Source organism: Cucumis melo, chromosome 5 (assembly GCF_025177605.1).
Source record: "Cucumis melo cultivar AY chromosome 5, USDA_Cmelo_AY_1.0, whole genome shotgun sequence".
Taxonomy (NCBI): Eukaryota; Viridiplantae; Streptophyta; class Magnoliopsida; order Cucurbitales; family Cucurbitaceae; genus Cucumis; species Cucumis melo.
Window position 1 is genome coordinate 20,974,858 of NC_066861.1, and position 21,500 is coordinate 20,996,357.

General features: G+C 36.9%; 1 protein-coding gene across 4 annotated transcripts; it reads left to right on the forward strand.

Moving 5' to 3' along the window:
• The first annotated feature begins 316 nt into the window (after window positions 1–316).
• Window positions 317–17,943, forward strand: LOC103492150 (uncharacterized). 4 transcript variants are annotated; one of them, XM_008452394.3, is made up of 5 exons: window positions 317–628; window positions 2,886–3,065; window positions 3,215–3,337; window positions 4,042–4,260; window positions 17,266–17,943. In XM_008452394.3, the coding sequence occupies exons 1-5, from the start codon at window positions 614–616 to the stop codon at window positions 17,710–17,712; spliced, it is 984 nt and encodes a 327-aa protein (XP_008450616.2). In that variant the 5' UTR covers window positions 317–613; the 3' UTR covers window positions 17,713–17,943. The 4 variants fall into 4 exon arrangements, with proteins under 4 accessions (XP_008450616.2, XP_050941431.1, XP_016902161.2 ...); XM_051085474.1 differs by having other exon boundaries at window positions 317–611; window positions 2,852–3,065; XM_017046672.2 differs by having other exon boundaries at window positions 318–611.
• Window positions 17,944–21,500: the final 3,557 nt, after the last annotated feature.

Sequence of the window (21,500 nt, forward strand, 5' to 3'; positions counted from 1 at the left end):
TTTTACATACTTGACGATTGCAACTTTTATATACTTGACGTTTTTGTTAAAAACATGTAAAGTATTTACCATTCTAAAGAAAAAACGTCAAGTAAAATGATAAAAAAGCATAGTATTCACCAAAAATTTCGAACTATTTTATGTTAGTTACTACTTTTTGTGGGTCAAATATAATTAACACATTTACTTACGTAGAAAAAACATCAAGTAAATTGTTTATTTTTGTTTGATATTTTTTAAATGCAACACAATCGAAAAATATGTTTTATTTATTTTTTTTAAACATAAAAGGAAAGTTAAAAAAGAATATTTTTTATCTTAAAAGGTTTTATACACACTATACGCCATCGTCACTGCGCCTTTGTTCCTTCGTTTCTGTACAATCGTCGGCCGCTTGTCTCCTCTGTGCACCGTGATCGGCCCTTTGTAAGCAAACCCTTGTCTCCCCTGCGCACCGTCGTCGGCGTCTACCGTGTTGCCCACTGATTCGACGCCGGAGAAGATTTCCAAAGCCGCCGATCCCGACGCACTCCTGCTGCAAGCCACCATTTCTTCCATTTCTTCTATCATTCCGACGAAACCAGCTCTTTCTCTTTGATTCTCCTCGTTAGGTATGCATTTCTCATCTGTAAGTTCGCCGACTGTTTTCTGACTATTTCGATTTTGAATTAGTGAGTCGATTTTATTGTTTCGGTCCATAGCTTTCTTTACTATTTATATTTTTAGATATTTAATTTCGGACCCATTCCTTCCGATCATGCCCAATCCAAAGACTGCCTAAAATTTTGATGGTTGGTAATGGGACATCAGTTCTGTGGTTTCTATTTTTCTTATCCTATAAATTGGTTATCCTTCATTTCCTCTTTTGACTTTATTCCGTTAGGTTAGAAGAAGAAACTAATGAATAATGTTTAGTATAAAAACACCTTTAAATAGCTGAACTTGTCTGAAACGCATGTAGCTGATAAAGCTAGGGATGAAGAGATTAAAAGATGGTTAGCTCAGTTGTATTGCATCTCATGGGGGACGGGTGAAACAAACCAGATAAGTAATATACACTTATTTTTGTTTTTTTTTGAAAAAATCGAGTAAATTACCTGTTCATTGGGGTTTTGCTACAATTGTGCCGATGAGTTTTCAACTCGAGCAATTACACCATCTAATTTTCATTGGTGAAGAAACTCGAGTATTCAAAATGAAGAGATTTCCTGTTGCAGCATTTCTTATAATTGCCACAGTACATCCATTTCTCTTTCATTGAAACTTCAACTTCAATTTATGTCATACAGTTTTAAAAATTATGATTGAAAAAGTGCTGAAAATTAGAAGTTGGAAAAGTTGATGAATAAGAAGTAGCAAAAGTATGGCGTGCTTGCTTGCTACCTGAAATTGAGCTGCATGCTATTTGAAAAGTAGACCTCCCACTTTATGAAGTATCATTGTTTAAGTATTTTCATGTCGGAATAGATTTCTTGTCAACGTATCACACAACTATAGGTTTATATCGTAAAGGAGCAAGTGTTTAAGTAACAAGGTGACGTTAAAGTGAGTTCAAAGGCAATGGACAATTTTCTCGGCTAACCCATATTTCAGAGAAGATGTTGTCGAAATTTCTATAGAATTTTAGGTTGAAAAATGTTGTTTTCAAAAAGAGTTTTTATGCCACGATCTAGGTTAGAGGGAAAAACCTAGAACGGGGTGTGACAATTTAATGAGTGAAGCACGTAATGAACTATACCTTGGTTGCTCAAAATTTTCTTCCTGGAACTTTTTAGTTAAGTTGATGCATATCAAAGTGGTTGGAGTAACAAATCCTTCGACATGTTACTAGAACTGTTAAAAGCAGCGTTTCCACCGCCATTGTCAATAGTGCCCTCTTTAAGACACCACACTGAAAGAAAAGGATTTTTTTAGTCATTACGAGGTTGAGGTATCTACAGCACAAGTTTTTTCTAATTTGATATTTTCCAGCTCTAAATTTATTTCCAAGTAGACATGCTTTTGATTTATGCTCCATAGACATTATTGGTATCTCATGTGTCTGATTTGTTTATATGTGAACTTCAGGTCAATGACATTGTTTTTTATGATCGAGTTGAAATTTATACGAAGATTCAAATTTTCTCATTTGTTTATATACATTCATATACCCTACCGTACAAATGTGAGGAAAATTATAGTCAAACTCGATTATTATTATTATTTTTCTAATAGGAACTAGTTTCATTGAGAAAATGAAACAATAGACGGGTAACAAAAAGAAAAAAGCCCTTAAAACCCCTATCAAGAAAGGGTTTTCAACTAAATCCTAGGTAGATGGCATCTATGAATTGAACTCATTCCTCCAAATCCATTGTTATACTCATCGCCCTTATTCGCTAGACCAACTCATGAAGTTCGCTATCGGCTTACTAAGTGTTTTTAATACTCTACCTCTCAAAAAATATTTGTTTTCAGGTAAACATAAAAACATAGGAGGCAAATGACAGGTTGTTTGCTAATTGTGCCATGGAGATTGTATTTGCATTAATTTTTATGTTTTATTAGAACTTTAACATTCTTTTTGTTGGTTAGACCTTTGTCAGGATGTTTTGTTTCTAGTTTGTTTGTTTGTTTTTTTGTTTTGAGAATCTTAAATCCAAGTTGTTATTTCATTTCTGTTTTATTTGGGATCCCAACGGGAAGGTACTCTATTTTATGTTGGGATTGTTCCCAAAAAATTCCTTCTTTGAGGGAACAAAGTTAAAATTTTATTTTCACTTTGGTTATAGGACGTAGGAAATTGGGTCGTTGTGTATTTATCTTTGAAGAGCATTGGTGTTTAATATGGAAGCATTATTTTTGTATGCAGTATGCATCAATGAGTTGCATTTTAATTTTCACAGGAAGGGTTAGAAGACAGTAAAATGAGCAAGTATGGTCTGCAGCTTAGGGTTAAGCCATCACAGCAGAAGCAGCCTAAGAGACCACCCCTTCCTGCTCCTCTTGGATTTCAAGATGATGACGATGACAATGTTGAGAGAGAGATTTCCCGCCAAGCTTCCAAGAATAAGGCGCTTAAGGATGTAAGTTGGCTTGTCCATGGCTAATTTTTCCTATGTGATTTGGTACCTTTTCCTTTACAGGTATTTATTGAACAAAGACAACGTCATAGCAAGAATTTCAGGGTTGTATGCTAGACTTATTTATCTTCCCCCCTTGAAAATCAAATCAGATTGAGGAGCAACATAAGAAAGCACTAGAGGAGGATCCGTCTGTTTTTGACTATGATGGAGTCTATGATGAAATGAAAGAAAAGGCTGTTCAACCTCGAGCATATGATCGTGAAGAGCGAAAGGTATGTTCATAATTTGATTCAGAAACTTGCTTGGTTCCTTTGTTACTATTTCAGATTTCTTCTCAAGGTTTGAGCTAGAACTTATAATTTTTTTAAAAAAATATATGATATTTCTAGAATTAGGAACTGACGGAACTAGTGAGCTTTCACTTAACTTTTATCTCACTTTATCTTACAAAAGAAAAAACAATATCTGTTAGGATCCTCCACCTGAAAATCAATAAACCCCCACAAATAAAGAAATAGAGGCAGCACTCTGTGATATATATATTGATAACCCAAAATATGATGTCCACGAGAGATTCAAAAGACAAGAAAATGACAATGGAAATAAAGACAAGTCCAACTCCTTAGAGAAGGCTGGCGAACTCTCCTTCTAAAAGCTTCAGCAGCCTTTACTACAAAAAGCCTACCTGCATTGATCCTTAAACATTCTATTTATACCTCCCTTTATTCATGGGTCCCATCTGGTATATTCTTTTTCCCAATCCCCTCTCCTTGGCTTCACTCAAGGTTAAATACCTTTTTTCCCTTACTTGTGTATTTGTGAATAACTGGGGGTCTAACAATATCATTCTAAAACTTGATGAAACATAATAATGATATCTTAAACAAAATCGAATATGTAGGAAATTACAATATTACCCTAATCTAATGCTTCCACTCGAGAAAACACTTATGGGCTCCCTGCCTTATTATTGCAGCCAAAGTATATTCAAAATTTGATGAAAAAGGCACAAGAGAGAGAGAGAGAGCAGGAGATTATATATGAAAGAAAACTGGCCAAGGAGAGAAGCAAAGATGATCATCTCTATGCTGGTAAGGATAAATTTGTCACCAGTGCCTACAAAAAGAAACTTGCAGAACAAGCAAAATGGATGGAGGAAGAGCGCCTTCGACAACTTCGGGAGGAGAAAGAGGATGTATGTATTGTTTTTTTTTCACCTTGTGCCTTTTTATTTTCATTTATAATTTTATAAATTCTTATTATTTGTGGAATGCCTTCTATAGTATGAGCGAGTGCAAGCTCTTTATATATATTATTAGAGCTGTGAGTTTTTTTATATTTTCTTTGTTGCAGAAGAAACCAACCTTTCAATGAGAAAAAAATGAAAAAAAATACAAGCAGGGCAACAAAAAAAAAACAAAAAATTCGCAAAAGAAAAGTTCCCTTGAAAAAAGGGACTCCAATTCAAGGAAAAAAAGACCTGAAAAATAATTATGTCTTCAGGACCAAACTTCAAAGGGGAACATTGAATCTAAACAAAGGTCCAAATATCCCATTAGTCCGTTATGACTTTAAACTTTTTATCCTTATTTTTCCCCTTAAACTCCAAGAAGCACACACACCAACTTTCCACAAAGATCTCCCACTCTATGAAAAGACGAATTAAAATTTTCGACAATCTCCGTGATAGGTTTGAAACCCTTAGCCCTGTTTTTCTGCTCCATCGGGCTGAAGCAAACAGTTCTGTTCAATCTTGGTAAACCCCTGGAAGGAGTCAAAAAGTCAGGCCCTCATATTTTCAAGGAAATAGAGTCGTCTTGTTGTCATAAGGACCCTCCGTCCCCTGTCTACTTCGAAAGACATAAAGGTGCATGGAACTTTTGGTTCACCATTCAACATGTACAGACTTTTTAGAGGAGAATTGCGTTCAGATTCTAATCCCTCATGGTAGTTATTCACCAAGGAAGTGCCACTCTTCTCCTGTCATTGTTCATTTTTTCAGGCACTTCAGTCTTTTTCATTGAAGGTTCATTTGCTCGGGTTTACATTAAGCATCAACACCAAGAATCTGATGTTGAATCGAATGTCAGTGTTAGTAGTGAAGAATTAGACCATACAACTCCAGGACTGGCTGAAGAAGAACCACATTTTTCAAATTGGGTAGTCCAGCAAAGCATTACTTCTACAACAGCAGCAAGCTTTAGTACAACCTCTTCCCTTATCCCTTTCTCAAATTCCTTAGTTGTTGCTTGTGGCTTCCATTTGTATTATCTCGGAATATGAGGGGGCTCAACGATAAATCTGAGATGATACCCTTAAAGCACTTCTTACAACATCACCCAGATATTGTTCTCCTACAAGAAACAAAATTAGCAGATTGTGATCTCTAATTTATCAAAACAATTGGGAGCTCAGATGGGATTGGATGGATGTTCGTGGAAGCGTATGGAAAATTGGGTGGTTTGCTTACAATGTGGCATGAAAGCTAGATTTATCCAATAGAATTTCTTAAAGGACGGTACTCCTTATCAATCAAATTCAGAACTCAGTGTAACAAGGAGTGTTTGGTGACAAACATCTATGGGGCCGCTAATTATAGAGAAAGAAGATTCCTCTAGGTGGAGCTTACTTCCCTTTCACATTATTGTTCGGTACCTTGGTGTTTAGGCGAGGGATTTTAATATAACCAGATGGATTCATGAGAAATCGCCAGACTAACCAGAGGAATGAAGAAATTCAGCAGTTCATTGAGGAAGTTGAATTGTTGGAGATTTCATTATCAAATGGGCACTACAGATGGTCAGGAGGAGGAAATTAACAATCCCGTTCCCTCATTGATCCTTATCTTGTCATTAAGGAATTGGATTAGTTGTTTTCTAACTCCAATGCAGAATGATATTTGTTTAAATTAAATTGGAATTTGCAACAACTACAAATGAATTGGTAAATTCTATTTAGAATTATGGAGTTTTGTATAAAATATCTATATCAAAACAAAAGTGAGTCAATTTCTACCATTATTATGATATTCCAATCGGATTGGGTACTATAGATAGATTCGGGATTTGATCTGAAGAAACAATATAGAATTTTTTTTATTTAACAACATGGAACTTTTTCGTAGATTGCACTGTTAAAAAAAAATTCGCATAGAAGAGAGATATTTTACCTATACCTATACCTATATTTTTTTTAGAATTCGTAGAATGCGATGCCCAATGGCTTCAAACGCTGAATTTTTCCAAAATGGCAGGGGTGAATTCCTGATGGAAACTCAGCCTCCATAGCTACTAATAACCTTTGGTAACGAATGTTATGCCTTGGACCCTGCTTCTAACTTAAGATGAAACTGCCCGAACTCATATCAGTGATTTGCAAAATCAAAATTGATTTTCTTATTGCATTTGATTAGGGCTTCATCATCCAAGAATGGATTGATTACTATGGAAGCCTGAAAAAAATCTTCAAGAATAATCTTCATTTCAGCCCATGTGTGGAATTCCATCAATTTTGTTACTACTATTATGGAGCCCAAGTCCAGATCAAACATGTCTTTCTCCTTTTTGACCCAAGATGACTTAGCTTGGAGGGGGGACCTTAAAGCTTCAACGTATGAATTTGGTTGATCTATGCCCTATGATTCATTTGAAAGGTTTTCTTGCCTCCGTGCAGTAAGGTGAGGGGTTTGAGGGATGTGTGGGATGATGGTCCCTACTTTCAGAGATCATTGTTGAGAAGGATCGCTGCCCTTGCTTGTTACTACCTCAAGATCTACTCTGAATTTTTTTGAGAAATAGTCCTAAGGAGTGGTTCTTGGAAAATTCTCTGGTTGATCCATTCCATTTTTGGTTTCTTGGCTACACTGCTTGTGGGGCATCCTTTTGGTGGTTCTAAGAAAATTCTCTGGCTGGCGATTGTGCAGAGTTTCTTTTGGACTCTTTTGGGTGATCGCAATGGGCAAATCTTCTGAGACACATATTTTTCTTTTGATCTTTTCTTTTTTTTAATTGTGTGCATGTTCATGTGTTTAATTGGAGTCATACCAGTCTCCTTATAAGCTTATATCTTATCATTTTTCCTCTCCCATTTGAGTGACTTTTTGTAATCATATATTTCATTCATGAATGAAATGTTTCTATTTTAATAAAAAGGAAGAAGGGAGAAGGGAGGGGAGGGGGAAGAAGGGAGGAGTGAGAAGAGAACAGAGCTAAGGGAGAGGGGAGGAGAGAGGAGAGAGCAAATCTGATTTTGTGAGGTTGAACTATGATCGCACCCTTTTAAAAAGGGGTGCAACAACTAGAAGCTAGTAGTATACTTGAGGTTTTTTTAAGGGTCAAGCCACATTTTATAAGAAATAAGGATTGAGCCATGAAACGAAAACAAAGCTCATAAGTGTCTTCGAGTCCAAGTAACAAAAACAAAGCCGCAAGAGCCACTACCATCCTCTATGCAGAATTGAGAGAAAATATGAAATGACTCAATTTATTTTATACAATAGAGTTCAATATATATAGACATACATGAAAACTCTAACTAAATGGACAAACAACTAATAAGCTCCTATAGTAATATATATATATATATATCTATAACACTCCCCCTTTAAGTTGGAGCATATATATTAATCATGCCCAGCTTGTTACATAGGTACTCTATTCGAACTTCATTCAAAACTTTTGTAAAGATTCTGCTAACTGTTATCCAGTCTTCACATATCCAGTAGACACCAAACCTTGTATTTTTTCTCTCAAATAAAATGACTATCAATTTCATAGGTACTCTATTCGAACTTCATACAGAGTTGATATCTCCTAATTGTTCTCCAGTCTTCACATATCTAGTTGATACCAAACCTTGTTGTATTTTTTTCTTAAATAAAATGACAATCAATTTCAATGTGTTTAGTACGTTCATGAAATACTGGGTTAAATGCAATATGGAGAGCAGCTTGATTGTCACACCACAACCTAGTCAAAATTGTAGTATTAAAACCCAACTCAATCAAGAGTTGATGTAACCACATTAGTTCACGCACAGCTTGTGTCATTGCTCTGTATTCTGACTCAGCACTTGATTGTGAAACTACGTTTTGCTTCTTACTCTTCTACGAAACCAAATTGCCTCCAACCAAAACACAATACCTAGGAGTTGATCTTTGATCTTACGTCTTCTTTTGATCTTGCCCAATCAGTATCTAAAAAACATTCGATGTTCATATGACCATGATCTTTATATAACATCCCAAGCCCAGGTGCAACCTTAAGGTAACATATAATTTGTTGTACTGCATCCGATGTTCATTGTGGGGAGGCCATAAATTGACTCACAATGCTTACTAAATAAGCTATGTTTGGATGTGTTACTCTGTAAGGTAATTTAACTTCCCAACCAATCTTTTATATCTTTCAGGATCCTCAAATGGTTCTCCATCTTAAACAATTGTAGACCAGGTATCATTGCAATACTGCATGCTTGGCTCCCAATTTTCCTGATTCAGATAGCAAATGCAAAGCAAGCCACATTTTCTCTGTGACATAAAAATACCCTTCTTGCTTCTTATTACTTCAATGTCCAAAAAGTACTTCAATACTCCCAAATCTTTAGTGTGAAATTGACTTTGGAGGAAATATTTGAGAGACAGTATACCTGATATATTACTGTCGGTTTTAACAATATCATCAACATATACACCAAGTAAAGAATTCCACTAATAGATCTTTGGTAGAAAACTATGTGATTCGATTTGCTTTTATTCATTCCAAACTACCAAAGTGCGTTACTAAATTTTCCAAACCATGCACGTGAACTCTGCTTCAGCCAACCCGCGAAGGTGGCACACTTAATCATTCTCCCCTTGAGCAACAAACCCAACAGTTGCTCCATATAGACTTCCTTCTGAAGATCACCATGGAGAAAGACATTTTTAATGTCAAGCTGATGTAAAGGCCAATATTGAAATGCTACCATAATAACCTGACAGAAGTAAGCTTAGAAATAGGAGATAATGTATCAAAATAGTCAATCCCATGTGTCTGAGCATAACCTTTAGCCATAAGGCTTGCTTTTAAACGAGCTATTGATCCATCAGGATTAACTTTAATTGCAAACACCCATTTGCACCCAATAGTCTTCTTTTCTGTAGGAAGTATCATTAAATCCCAAGTACCATTATCATTTAAGGCATTCACCTCTTTAATCGTTGCATTAAGCCACCCAGAATGAGACAAAGCTTCATGAACGGTCTTAGGTATGGAGACAAAATCAAGAGATTTAACAAACGAACATGTAGGAGATGATAAGTGGTCATAAGATACATAAGATGCAATAGGATAAGTGCAAGAATGTTTACCTTTACCAAGAGCAATGGGAAACTCATCACTTGGTCCTGGATCCGATAACAAAGAGTATTTGGGGATAGAACATTCACCTGGAGGTTGCTGCCGATAAGAGTAGATTTTTGGTATTGGGGGACGATTAGGGGTAGAGGCTGGAGGTAAAGCAGGGGAGGGAGTTGGAGATGTGAGAGTATAAAGAAAAAGATCACAGCCTCCTCCTCCTCTTGACTTACACTCGGCAAAGGGTAGTGAAAGACTTATCCTCAGAGAAAGTAACGTCTTAAGAGAGAATATCTATCGAAACTTGGACAATAAACATCCATGTCCTTTTTTAACACAAGAATAGCTTAAAAAATGCACTTCAAAGGCTTGGGGTCGAACTTTGTCAAATTAGTTCGAACATCTCGAACGAAACATGTACAACCAAATATTTTAGGCTGAATAGGAAACAATAGTTTTGTTGGAAAGAGAACATGATAAGGAATTTGACCTTGAAGAACAGACGAAGGCATGCAATTTATAAGAAAACAACCGGTGAAATTTGCATCAACCCAAGACTGTTTTGGAACATGCATTTGAAAGGATAATGTCCGTGCAGTTTTCAAGAAGATAACTATTTTTTCGTTTCGCAACCCCATTTTGGGATGGAGTATCAGCACGGGATGATTGGTGAATGATTCCATGTGTATACAGGTACGAATTTAGTGCGTCTGAAAAATACTCGCCATCATTGTCACTTCTCGAGGTTTTAAGGCATACAACTAACTGTGTTCGAAAACCGATGAAATTTGCTCTTTATCAACTCTCGGACGGGAGCTAAGACGATGAAATTTGGCAAACTGACATGAGTCACAATTCAATAAAGACAAGTTATGAAACCAAGGACAAAACTTTCTTAAGACTGAGAGGGATGGATGACCAAGACGACAATGGACATCTAAAGCTTCAAGGTCCCTGTTACAAATACAACCAGCACACAACACAGAACAATAAACCAGCCACACAAACACACTTCAGTAAGAGGAGGCAATATACGATATATATATATATATATATATATATATATATATATATATATATATGTATGTATGTATATATGTATATATATATATATTCAAGAAGATAATCAAACCACAAAAGAGTTCTAGAACAATCTCTTGGCCGCTCTCTCCCTAATGAACAACCATGTTCATACAAAAATACTCAAAATATTCAAATGTCCAACCTTAGCCCAAAACTCCCAAATATATATACTCCTCCTGCTGCTGCCACGTAATTTTAGGACCACTGGCAATCCTAACTACCATATTGTCTATGTTGAAATACCCTTCTTACCCTTCCTTTGGTAAACTTTGGTGATTGGAGGCCTAGCAATACCCCATGGAGAAGAGCCACCTTGTCCTCAAGGTGGAAATCAGGATATTGGTTTACAAGCGTCGCATAGGATTCCCATATTACTTCATGACTTGGTTGATCTTTCCACTGGACTAAATACTCCCAATCTCTTTCAGCATCATTCCAACGAAGTTGGGTCACATGTTCGGGTTCCAAAATTAACTCCATCTGATCATTGAGTGTTGTTATATCTGGTTGGATATGGTGTTTGTCACCCATTGCCCTTTTTAGTTGCGAAACATGGAAAACTGGATGTATTTTGGCCGTCTCCGGTACGTCCAGCAAGTAGGCTACCTCTCCCACTCTACCCAACACCATATAAGGCCCAAAGTATCTAGGAGATAACTTGTCATAGTGCCTCTTTGTTACCGACTGCCGTCTATAAGGTTGTAATTTCAAATATACCCAGTCTCCAATGTCAAACACCACATCGTGACGGTGTACATCGGCAAATTTCTTCATTTGCTCTTGGGCATGTTGTAAATGTTTCTTCAAGGCTGCTAACGTTTTGTAATTGATAATCTACTAAGTACTAAATCATTTGACGATGTGCCCACTTGACCATACGAGATGATAGGAGGAGGGGGCTGCCCATATACTACAACATAGGGGGTAGTTTTGATCGAAGCTTGATAATTTGTGTTGTACCAATACTTGGCCTATGCTATCTTCTCACTCCATGTCTTCGGTTTCTCTTGACACAAACACCTCAAATATAGTTCCAAGCATTTGTTAACCACTTTCGTTTGGCCGTTCGTTTGGGGATGATACGTCGTGCTTCTCTTCAATTGGGTGCCTTGCAAATGAAATAATTCTTTCCAAAAGTGACTTAAAAACAATTGGTCACGATCGGACACTATCGAACGGGGGTATCCGTGGAGGCGTACTACCTCCTTAATGAACACCATAGCTACCGTTTTGGCCGAGAACGGCTAGCTCAAGGCGATGAAATGAGCATACTTGCTTAGGCGATCCACTACCACTAATACAATGTCAAACCCCTGGGAGTGTGGTAAGCCCTCCACAAAATCCATGGATATATCCTCCCAAATCCGGTTAGGAATAGGAAGGGGCTGTAGTAATCCATGGATCTTATTCTGTTGGCACGCATGACATTGCTCCAGATACAACTTAATATCATTCTTCATTCCCTCCCAAAACAATTCTGTAGCGATTCTTTTATAGGTGTGTAATTGCCCCGAATGTCCTTTGATGATCGAATCATAGAAGGTGTGTAAGATGGTAGGAATTAAACTCGATGTCCTAGGGAGGACCAATTTGCCTTTAACAAACAGCCTGCCTTGTCGAACTGTATAACGCAGAATACAATCGGGATCCACCAATAATTTTTCAAAGATTGCCCTTAACTTTGCATCTTCTTGAACCTCCTTTTCAACCACCGCGATATCTAATATGGATGGAATTGAAATCACGTGCAGCTGGTCCTCAATCGAAATGTGTGATAAAGCATCCGCCGCTTTGTTCTCTGGTCCAACTTTATAAAAGATCTCAAAGTCGAACCCCATTAACTTGATTAGCCATTTTTGGACCCTCGGTATCAACTCTCTCTGTTCCAGAATATGCCTCAAAGCTTTCTGATCAGTATACACCACAAAATGATGCCCCAACAAATAATGCCGCCATTTTTCCATTGCTAATACAATGGTCATCAGCTCTCTCTCATATACTGACTTCTTACGCACTGATTCTGATAGTTTTTGACTAAAATAAGCAATCGGTCTCTTGTTTTGTGACAACACGGCTCCTAGTCCGAACCCCGATGCATCGGTCTCTATCTCAAATGGCTGCTGGAAATCCGGTAAAGCTAGGACTGGCAGTGTAACCATGGCCTTCTTTAGGGTCTCGAATGCTTTGGTGGCTTCCTCTGACCAATGGAAATTATTTTTCTTTGTCAACCGTGTGAGGGGTGTAGCAATGGCACCATAATTTGCTACAAAGCGACGATAGTATCTGGTCAGCCCTAAAAACCCTCTAAGCTCTCTTACATTCTTCGGCACTGGCCATTCCAACATGGTTTTGATCTTGTCTTGGTCCGCCTTTACCCCCTTGGCGGAGACCCAATGACCCAAATATTCAATTCGATCTTTCACGAAGTGGCATTTCTTTCGGTTGGCAAAAAGGTAGTGCTTTCTCAATAAGTGAAACACCGCTGTAAGATGCTCCAAATGAGTCTCCACATCCTTACTGTACACAAGTATATCGTAAAAAAATATCAGCATAAACTTACGTAAATAAGGTAAAAAAACCTGATTCATAAGGGCTTGAAACGTCGCAGGTGCGTTGGTAAGACCGAACGACATGACCAGAAACTCGTAGTGCCCCTCGTGTGTTTGAAATGTTGTTTTCTTCACATCCTCATCACACCCTGATTTGATGGTACCCGGATTTTAAATCTATTTTGGAGAACCTACTTGCTCCGTTCAGCTCATCAATCACGGGAATTGGGAATTTATCGAGTACCGTCGCTCTATTCAACGCTCTATAATCAACGCAAAGTCTCCATCCCCCGTCCTTCTTCTTCACTAGGATCACGGGACTGGAGAAAGGGCTGATGCTTGGCCGAATAATCCTCGAGTCGAGCATCTCATTCACTAGCTTCTCAATTTCATTTTTCTGGGCATGTGGGTGATGATACGGCCTCACATTGATGGGATTTGTGCCCTCCTTCAGTTGAATTCGGTGGTCAACCTGTCTCATTGGTGGTAATTCCGACGGAATGTTAAATATATTTGCAAATTCTAGTTCGAGATGTTCGAATTCCGGCCGCAATTCTTCTACTGATTCTTTAACTATTAGCTGTCTGTCCACTTTTGAGATGTCCATGACTCCGAAATTTATTAGGAAGCCTTGATCCTCCGGCTGCTACTACTTCACTAACATTTTCAGAGATACTTCCATCCCAGTCAACGATGGATCCTCCTTTAATATTACATTGTAGTCTCCGACCACAAACGTCATCGCTAATTCCTTCCAGTCAACTGTCATTGCTCCTTGGTTTCGAAGCCACTGTATACCGAGAACCATGTCTAGATTATCCAATTCCAGTGGCAAAAAATCATCAACTATCGTTAGCACCGAAAGTTCCATGGTGGACCCCCTTGCACATTCCTTTCCCTTGCATAGCTTTCCCGGATCCCATAATGACCCTATAATTGGTTGTTTCTGCTGTAGGGATGTTTACTTCTTCCACCAATTTCAATGAGATGAAATTGTGGGTGGCTCCACAGTCTATCATGCTCACAATCTCCCGATCTTCAACCATACCTTTGGTCTTAAACGTGTCCGGTGTCGTGAGACCCACCACCGAATTTAGAGATAACTTCACGACAAGACTGACTTCTACCATGGCTCCCTCGTTCTCTATTTCTCCCATCTCCGCGTCGTCAAGGTCATTGGCTACCACACACAGCTGAAGCTCCTTATTTTTGCACCGATGGCCCTTACTAAATGGTTAGTCACATCTATAACATAACCTTTTATCTTTCCTCACTTGAAGTTTCGAATCAGCCCATCGCCGAAAAGGGTGTTCGCGTTGGCTTCCTCCTCCCATGGCGTTAGGTTGAAGCGCGTTTGAATTATACTGGTGGGGGAAAACTTTTTCGGCTAATGTTACCATTTTCGTTGTAGGGCTTTCCGAATCTTTAGGGGTGATTTTTTGGGCCGTTGTCTCCTTCAAGTACGGGTTTGGGCCGCCTTTAGCCATTTCAATTTTTTCCTCTGCTAGTTGGGTTGCCTCCATCATGTCCTCAAGGCCCAAGGCCCGCATGGAAAACACCTCTATCCTAATTATTGGGTCCAGCCCATTGGTAAACGTTCCCTCCAATACGTCTTCTGCTATCTCCGGCAATGGTGCCGATAGCTCTTCAAACCGTTGCAAATATTCCTCCACCGTTCCTTCCTGTTTGATCGCGAGGAATCTTGTGCATGCCATCCCGTGTTCTCTACTCCGAAACCGATTATACATTCTTTCCTTCAACTCTTTCCATTTCCTGAATCGTTTACGATTTTCTGCCCACCTAAACTAGCTTAGGCCTTTTCCTTCCAGACTCACGACGGCTATCTTCAGCTTCTCACGTTCATTCAAGAGATGCATTTGGAAATAATGCTATGCTCTATAGAACCAACCATCCAAGTCTTCCCCATTAAAAACAGGCATCTCCAATTTTTTGAACTTGATTTGATCCTGTCCAGCCCCTGTTTCCATGCTCAAGGACATTTCTCTGTCATCCATTTCCTTTTCGACCACTTCTTCAGTTCGGACCTTCCTCTTTCCGGTTCTTATTCCAATCAGTTTCGATCCTCATAGTTGTCTCTGATGGTCTTGGTACATCGCTGTCAACATGGCGTGCATTTTCTTTACATTTTTCTCCAACAATGGCAGCCTTTGGACCTCTTGCTTAATCGCCTCAATCTCAGCTTCTGAAGTGGTTAAACAATCCTCTATCAGTTTTTGCGTCATCTTCTTCCACCTCCCCAGAGTGGCAACTAGCTTTGATACCAATGTTAAGCTTCAAGGTTCCTGTTACAAATACAACCAGCATACCACACAATCCAGAACACAACACAAAACAATAAACCAGCCACACAAATGCACTTTAGTAAGAGGAGGCAAAATATATATATATATATATATATATATATATATATATATATATATATATATATATATATATATATATATATATATATATTTTCAAGTAGATAATTAAACCATAAAAGAGTTCCAGCATAATCTCAGCCAAATAAGAGGGTTACTCTCTCCCTAATGAACAACCACGTTCATACAAAAATACTTAAAATATTCAAATGCTCAACCCTAGCCCAAAACTCCCAAATATATATACTCCTCTTGCTGCTGCCACGTAATTTTAGGACCACTGGCAATCCTAACTATCATATTTGAAATACCCTTCTTTTGATAAACTTTGGTGATTGGAGGCCTAGCAACATCAAAGGAGAAATAATTCCAGACCAAGCAACGGTTGTTGACGTTGATACTTGGTGATTAAAACTGTAAAGTCATCCAGATTTATGTACTTTTCCAATAATCTTCTTTGTTACAAGATCCTGAAACAAGCCATAGCTAGGACAGAATGAGACACAATAATTAAGGTCACGAGTGATTTGATTAACAGAGAGCAAGTTAAATGACAATTGAGGTAAATGGAGGGAGGACAGATGACAAAGAAAGGCATATGGTGAGATTTACATTGCCAGGTCCAATAATAGAAGATTTTGATCCATCTGCTAGGGTAACATTGGTAATAGATGTAGATGACAAAGTTGTAGAAAATAATTTGGGATTACCTGTCATATAAGCAGTAGTACCAGAGTCTATGACTCATTGTGTGGAGAAGGAAAAAAGACAATTATTCATGTTACCTAGCAATGGTTCAGGGGCACATGCTAATGATGAAGGAGATGCTTTCAACGATTTAGTTGACAAATCATGGATAGATGGAGCCCGTAATTGAGCCAAATGAGACTTCATTGTAGGATCGAAAACCAAGATTTGAGAAGCTTTTAACCAACGGCAGCTCATATTAGAGAACAAAACAGCAACAAATTCGAAGAACCAAAAGGGTATTTTTCCAAAGACCCTCTCACTTGATTAGATTGCAGAGGAACCAAATATATAGATCATCTAGAAAACACAAATGGAGATGAACCCAGCCAACAAAGCACAAAACAGATTTGTGGATTTTGCGATGGAGGAAGAGACGGCGTGTGAGCCTTACATGTAAGTTGGATGGGTTTGAAACTTGAGTTTGGTAGATCAGCAGCTAGGCTCCTTTTTGAGCCAGGGGTGTCAGAAAAGAACAAACTTCCGGCGGCAGCAGTGGCTGACGAACGACAAACAAACCGATGATGGCGAGAGTGAGCAAAATTGTAAACCCACCCCTCCGTAAAGCCCTAGATGTTACAATCTCAAATCCAAATTTTCTCATACGTTTTGATACCATGTTGAAGTTAGAGGAAAAATGAAATAACTCACTTGATTCATTCTATTCAGTAGAGTTCAATATGTAAGCATACATGGAAACCCTAACTAAAGACTAGTAAATTACAATAATAAACAAACGACTAATAAGCTCCTACGTATATATTATAACACTCTATATGTTGAATGTTGAATTTGGATTTATCAGTCCCCAATTTTAGTCTGTATTAAAACCGAAGAAATTAAAAAAATTGAAGGACAATAATTAACTAAATTCTAATTGAAAGCGAAGCCGTGGATGAAGACAGAAGGTAAAAAGAGACCTATAACTATGTTGACTGGCATTTTCTACGGGCTTTCTGCCCCTACCTATAAACGAAGCCTTTGGTAGAGATATTTTTACAAACGTATTCTATTTTATTTTATTTATTATTTACAGTTTCTCATAAAATATATACTTGTTGATCTTTTTTGTTTTGTTTAATATTATTTTTGTACTCATTTGAAGGTTACTAAGAAGAGCGACATGAGCGATTTTTACTTCAGTCTTCAAAAGAATGTTGCCTATGGTGCCCGAAATGCAATTGAGCCAAGGGCAACCCCAAAGAAGCTTCAGTTAGAGAAGAAAGAGAAGCAGACAGAAGTTCATATTTTGGAGAAGCATGAAGAGAGTTGTAATGGTGATACCTTTAATGACCATCAGTTGCAAAACTCGAAGACAATAGAAGAGCATTCTCATCTTGAAGAACGCCTTTCAGCTTCAAACAAAACAACACCATCTGATATAGAAGGTACTAGCCCCCCTACTTTACACGATAAAGCTCTAGTTCAGGAACGGCCCAAGCATGAGCAAAGTGAACAATCACCAAAGCGTGATCACCATAAAAGAAATGAAGATGCTGTTGCTGCTGCAAAAGAGCGCTTTTTGGCCCGAAAAAGAGCCAAGGAGGTGTGAAATACTTGTCAAACTAGATTAAACTGAGTACTAATATGTAAATGTCATTGTTGTATCAAGAATATCTGATAATTATGTTCTTAATAGTCAAATTAGTCTGTAACCTTTGGCTGCAACATTGCATTTCTGTTTTATGGTTCGTTTGAGAGCTACAAATGAAACCCTAAGAAAGCAGTTGCTTGAAGTCGCAGCGTTTTCATTGAAAGCAAGTAAAGTTCCCCTTATAACAAATATCAAGTTGTGATTTATGAAGCTCCAAACATAATTTGTTGCATTAAATGATGATCCCTTTGTTTGTGCGGTGGAATGCCATCATTAAACTTGTGATATGGAGGCTAGAGATTGGACATAAGCTCCTGCATTAGCACGGCAGACACATAAAGTAAGGAGATAATCCAACTCTTCCAAACTATATAATGTTTGAGCATATGGAAAATGATTATTTTTTTTGTTGGGACCCAAAAACTGAATGAAGCTTCTCAATGAACTGATCATAGCTAAGCAACTTTGCTTTGAAAATCTCTCCATGAGGAAGGAGGTTCGCAGTTTTGGAATACAACACAAATCTTTGAGAACATGTTTCTTGATAAAGTGGTCCAAGCATGATGTTGGATGTTTATACGTACTAGTTCAGTAACAAAGAAGAGAACTGAGTGTGCACATTGATGGACAATGAAAGCAATTCAAGTTTGTTGGTGGTATAATGTTAAAAAAATCATTTTATAATTCTAGGTACTTGTAAGTTTCAAACACAATTACTTTAATTCTAATTGGAAAAAAATATTTTAAGAAAGTGAAGATACAATTTTTTATATTCAACATTTTCTAATTTCATACATTTTATCAACTTAATGTACATTTTCCACCCACTCTATCTTTATGTTGGTTTTATAAGTCAAATTTTTAACATAGCTCTAATGGATATAGAATACACCCTTGACCAAGAAGCTCCACTTGGTTTGATGAGTACATATGAACCAACTTGTAAAGGGAATTTGTATTGTAGCCTCAACACTTAATTTAGTATGATAAATGTTTAGTTCAATTAAGGACTTGGAATATTGCTTACCTCTTGAGGTGGTGCTGTGGGATTGTAGGATCCTTCGTTTGACGTTTATTTGTGATGTGTCATATAAGTGGCATTTGTATTGTTATGCGGTTTTATGCCTTCAAGTCAAATAAGGTAGGCTAAAATATCTTCTTTTTATTATTATTATTATAGGGAACAACCTCAAACATATTAAAACTTTGACTTTCCTTCTTAGGATGTAGGACTCCATACCTAATGGAGGAGTGTTATAGACTTGGGCTTGCCGAAGTCTTGGACCTTGGGCCACTCTTTAAGAATATAGACTTTAGAAAAATAAAAAAATCAGTAATAATTGAATTTATACTTTTGGATCATCCATAACTTCTAAGACTCAAACAATGAAGTAAATGTCAAGATTTATGAATACTAGTAGGAGGGTTTGGTTACTATATATGGAAAGAATTTCTCACTCGAGTGTGTGTGACTTGTGTTTGTGAATGCATGACTCTAATATTTTTCCATGTCCAGTACTTCATCATATTTATTTTTCATGCTCTAAGGAAAAATTTTATATACTAGTATTCTACTACGTGCGAAATACACGTGTATTTTAATTCTTAAAAAATTAAAATATAAATTTCTTTTTATTAATTTGGCAAAATATAATTAATATCTATTTTAAAAATTGTCTAGATTTTCATTTTATATATTCTCATAATAATATATTACTGTTTAATTGTTGATATCCAATGGCTTATGTGAATGTAATTTAAAACTAACTAATATACTAATAATGTCTTAATCAACTTATAAGCAAAAAACGGTAACTTTTTAAAAATAAATAAATATTAAGTTTATGAAGAAAAACCACTCATTCTTTATTAAATCTCTAATTTTAGTCCACTTAAATATATTTATAATTTAAATTTTAACTAGAAATTAATATATTTCTAATAATATATTTTTGTTTAATGATTCTATTGTTGAAATTTATGTCCTAAAACCCCTAGTTTATTGTTTAAAATTATGTTCTATTTAATAAAGTGGTTATTTAAGACTTATTAGTGTTGGAATTTATGTCCTAAAACTTGTACTTTGTTATTTGATTCAATAAAATTTATTATTGAATGATATAATCTTAAAACCAATAAATTCAGGTCCAGAGGCTATTTTACTAAGTTTGTCAATACACTTGAACTTTATATAGAGACATAAGCATAGATTAAGTTCGAGTTAATAGCCCAAATAGTCGATAGTGTATGAATAAGGTTAGGCGCCTTATTCTGGAAAAACACTATGGATGTAACCCGCTTCGTAGTTAGTACAAACGATGTAATCCTATTTCGTTCATGTAGAGACATGGGAGTGGGGGCGTCCTATGTAAATGGTTTGCATAAAACTGGAACCACGAAATAGTCACTTTTAGTTATAACGCCGTAAACTATAAACTGACTATTTTATTTATAATGATCTAGGTAACTTGATCTTAATCTTGAGCTAACTATGAACTTCTGTTTATTCGGTAGTATCCTTAGATCTGCATAGGTGAGGGCAGCTGATCATCGCTGGCCCAATAAGCCTCTCATTTCAGAGATAAGACCGAGTGGATAGCTAGGGACATAGGGTGCAAGACAAAATTCACTCCTACCCACTTCTGGGATAGTAGATAGGTTGTTCCCTTAAGGACTGAATCCAAGTCTTGAACAAGGGGCCCCACCTTCTCACTGGTCCGAGAAGGATTCAGGTTTATAGGTTAGATCTTAAACCAATTGTTCAATAGTGGATCAATGGGTCTTAAGGAGCAAGATGTAATCTTGGGGATAAAACGGTATTTTGACCCAACCAAGATTACGAACAACCTGTGGAGGATCAATTTACTCATCATGGTTATATCAGGTGGACAGAAATATATCTATAGTGAGGGGAGTGCAATTAAGAGTCTTTAGTGGAATGACTCTTCAGTTAACGAATGTTGATTAAGCTTGGTCTAAAAGAGTTTAGTCAGTTAATCTCGAATCGTTGGAGCCCATGATCTATAGGTCTATTAAGTTCCCCTACTAGCTCATATGGATTCAACTAAAAACAATATGTTGGAATAATTCGAATTGTTCGAATTAGATAAGGAGAGAGAAACCGACCAGTGTATATGATATAAGTCGGTAAATATAAACTTTAAGCTTTATGTTTAAATATGATTTAAATAATGAATATGGATTCATATTTAAAAACTTGGAAAGTTTTGAAACGGTCAAAGCTGTAAAAGTCAACATGTTGACTTTTCACTTTGAAAAACAAAACTTATCGGATATTATATTCAAATATGATTTGAATTTTAGAAAAATGAATGTCGATTCACTCTCGGGAGGTTGAAATTAGTCAAGAAGGATAAAATAGCAAAAAGTCAAAACGTTGATTTTTTGACTAAGAAAAGCCAAAGTTTGACTTTGACTTAATTGGTCAAATGACCAAATTTCCCTTTGACTAATATACTTATTAACTAAATGTTAGTGGGAAATGTGGCAGCTTATAATGTATTTAGAAGCCACTAATTCCATTAATAGTTAATGGATTAATTAGGTGTTGAGATTTCATGAAATAAATTGTATGCATTTTGCATGTAATTTTTCTATATATAAACTTTCATTTACAGAATGAGAAGATAATGATTCTGATGAAAAATCTCTAAACGATACACCTACCTCCATCCATCTCTCTAAAGATTTCTTTCACAAAAACAAGTCCCACAACTCGGTTCTTA

Excerpts from the sequence above, each read along its gene's own strand:
- LOC103492150 (XM_008452394.3), top strand. Across the intron at positions 3,066-3,214 it reads AGAATAAGGCGCTTAAGGAT|ATTGAGGAGCAACATAAGAA; the intron begins GTAAGTTGGCTT and ends AAATCAAATCAG. Across the intron at positions 4,261-17,265 it reads TTCGGGAGGAGAAAGAGGAT|GTTACTAAGAAGAGCGACAT; the intron begins GTATGTATTGTT and ends ACTCATTTGAAG.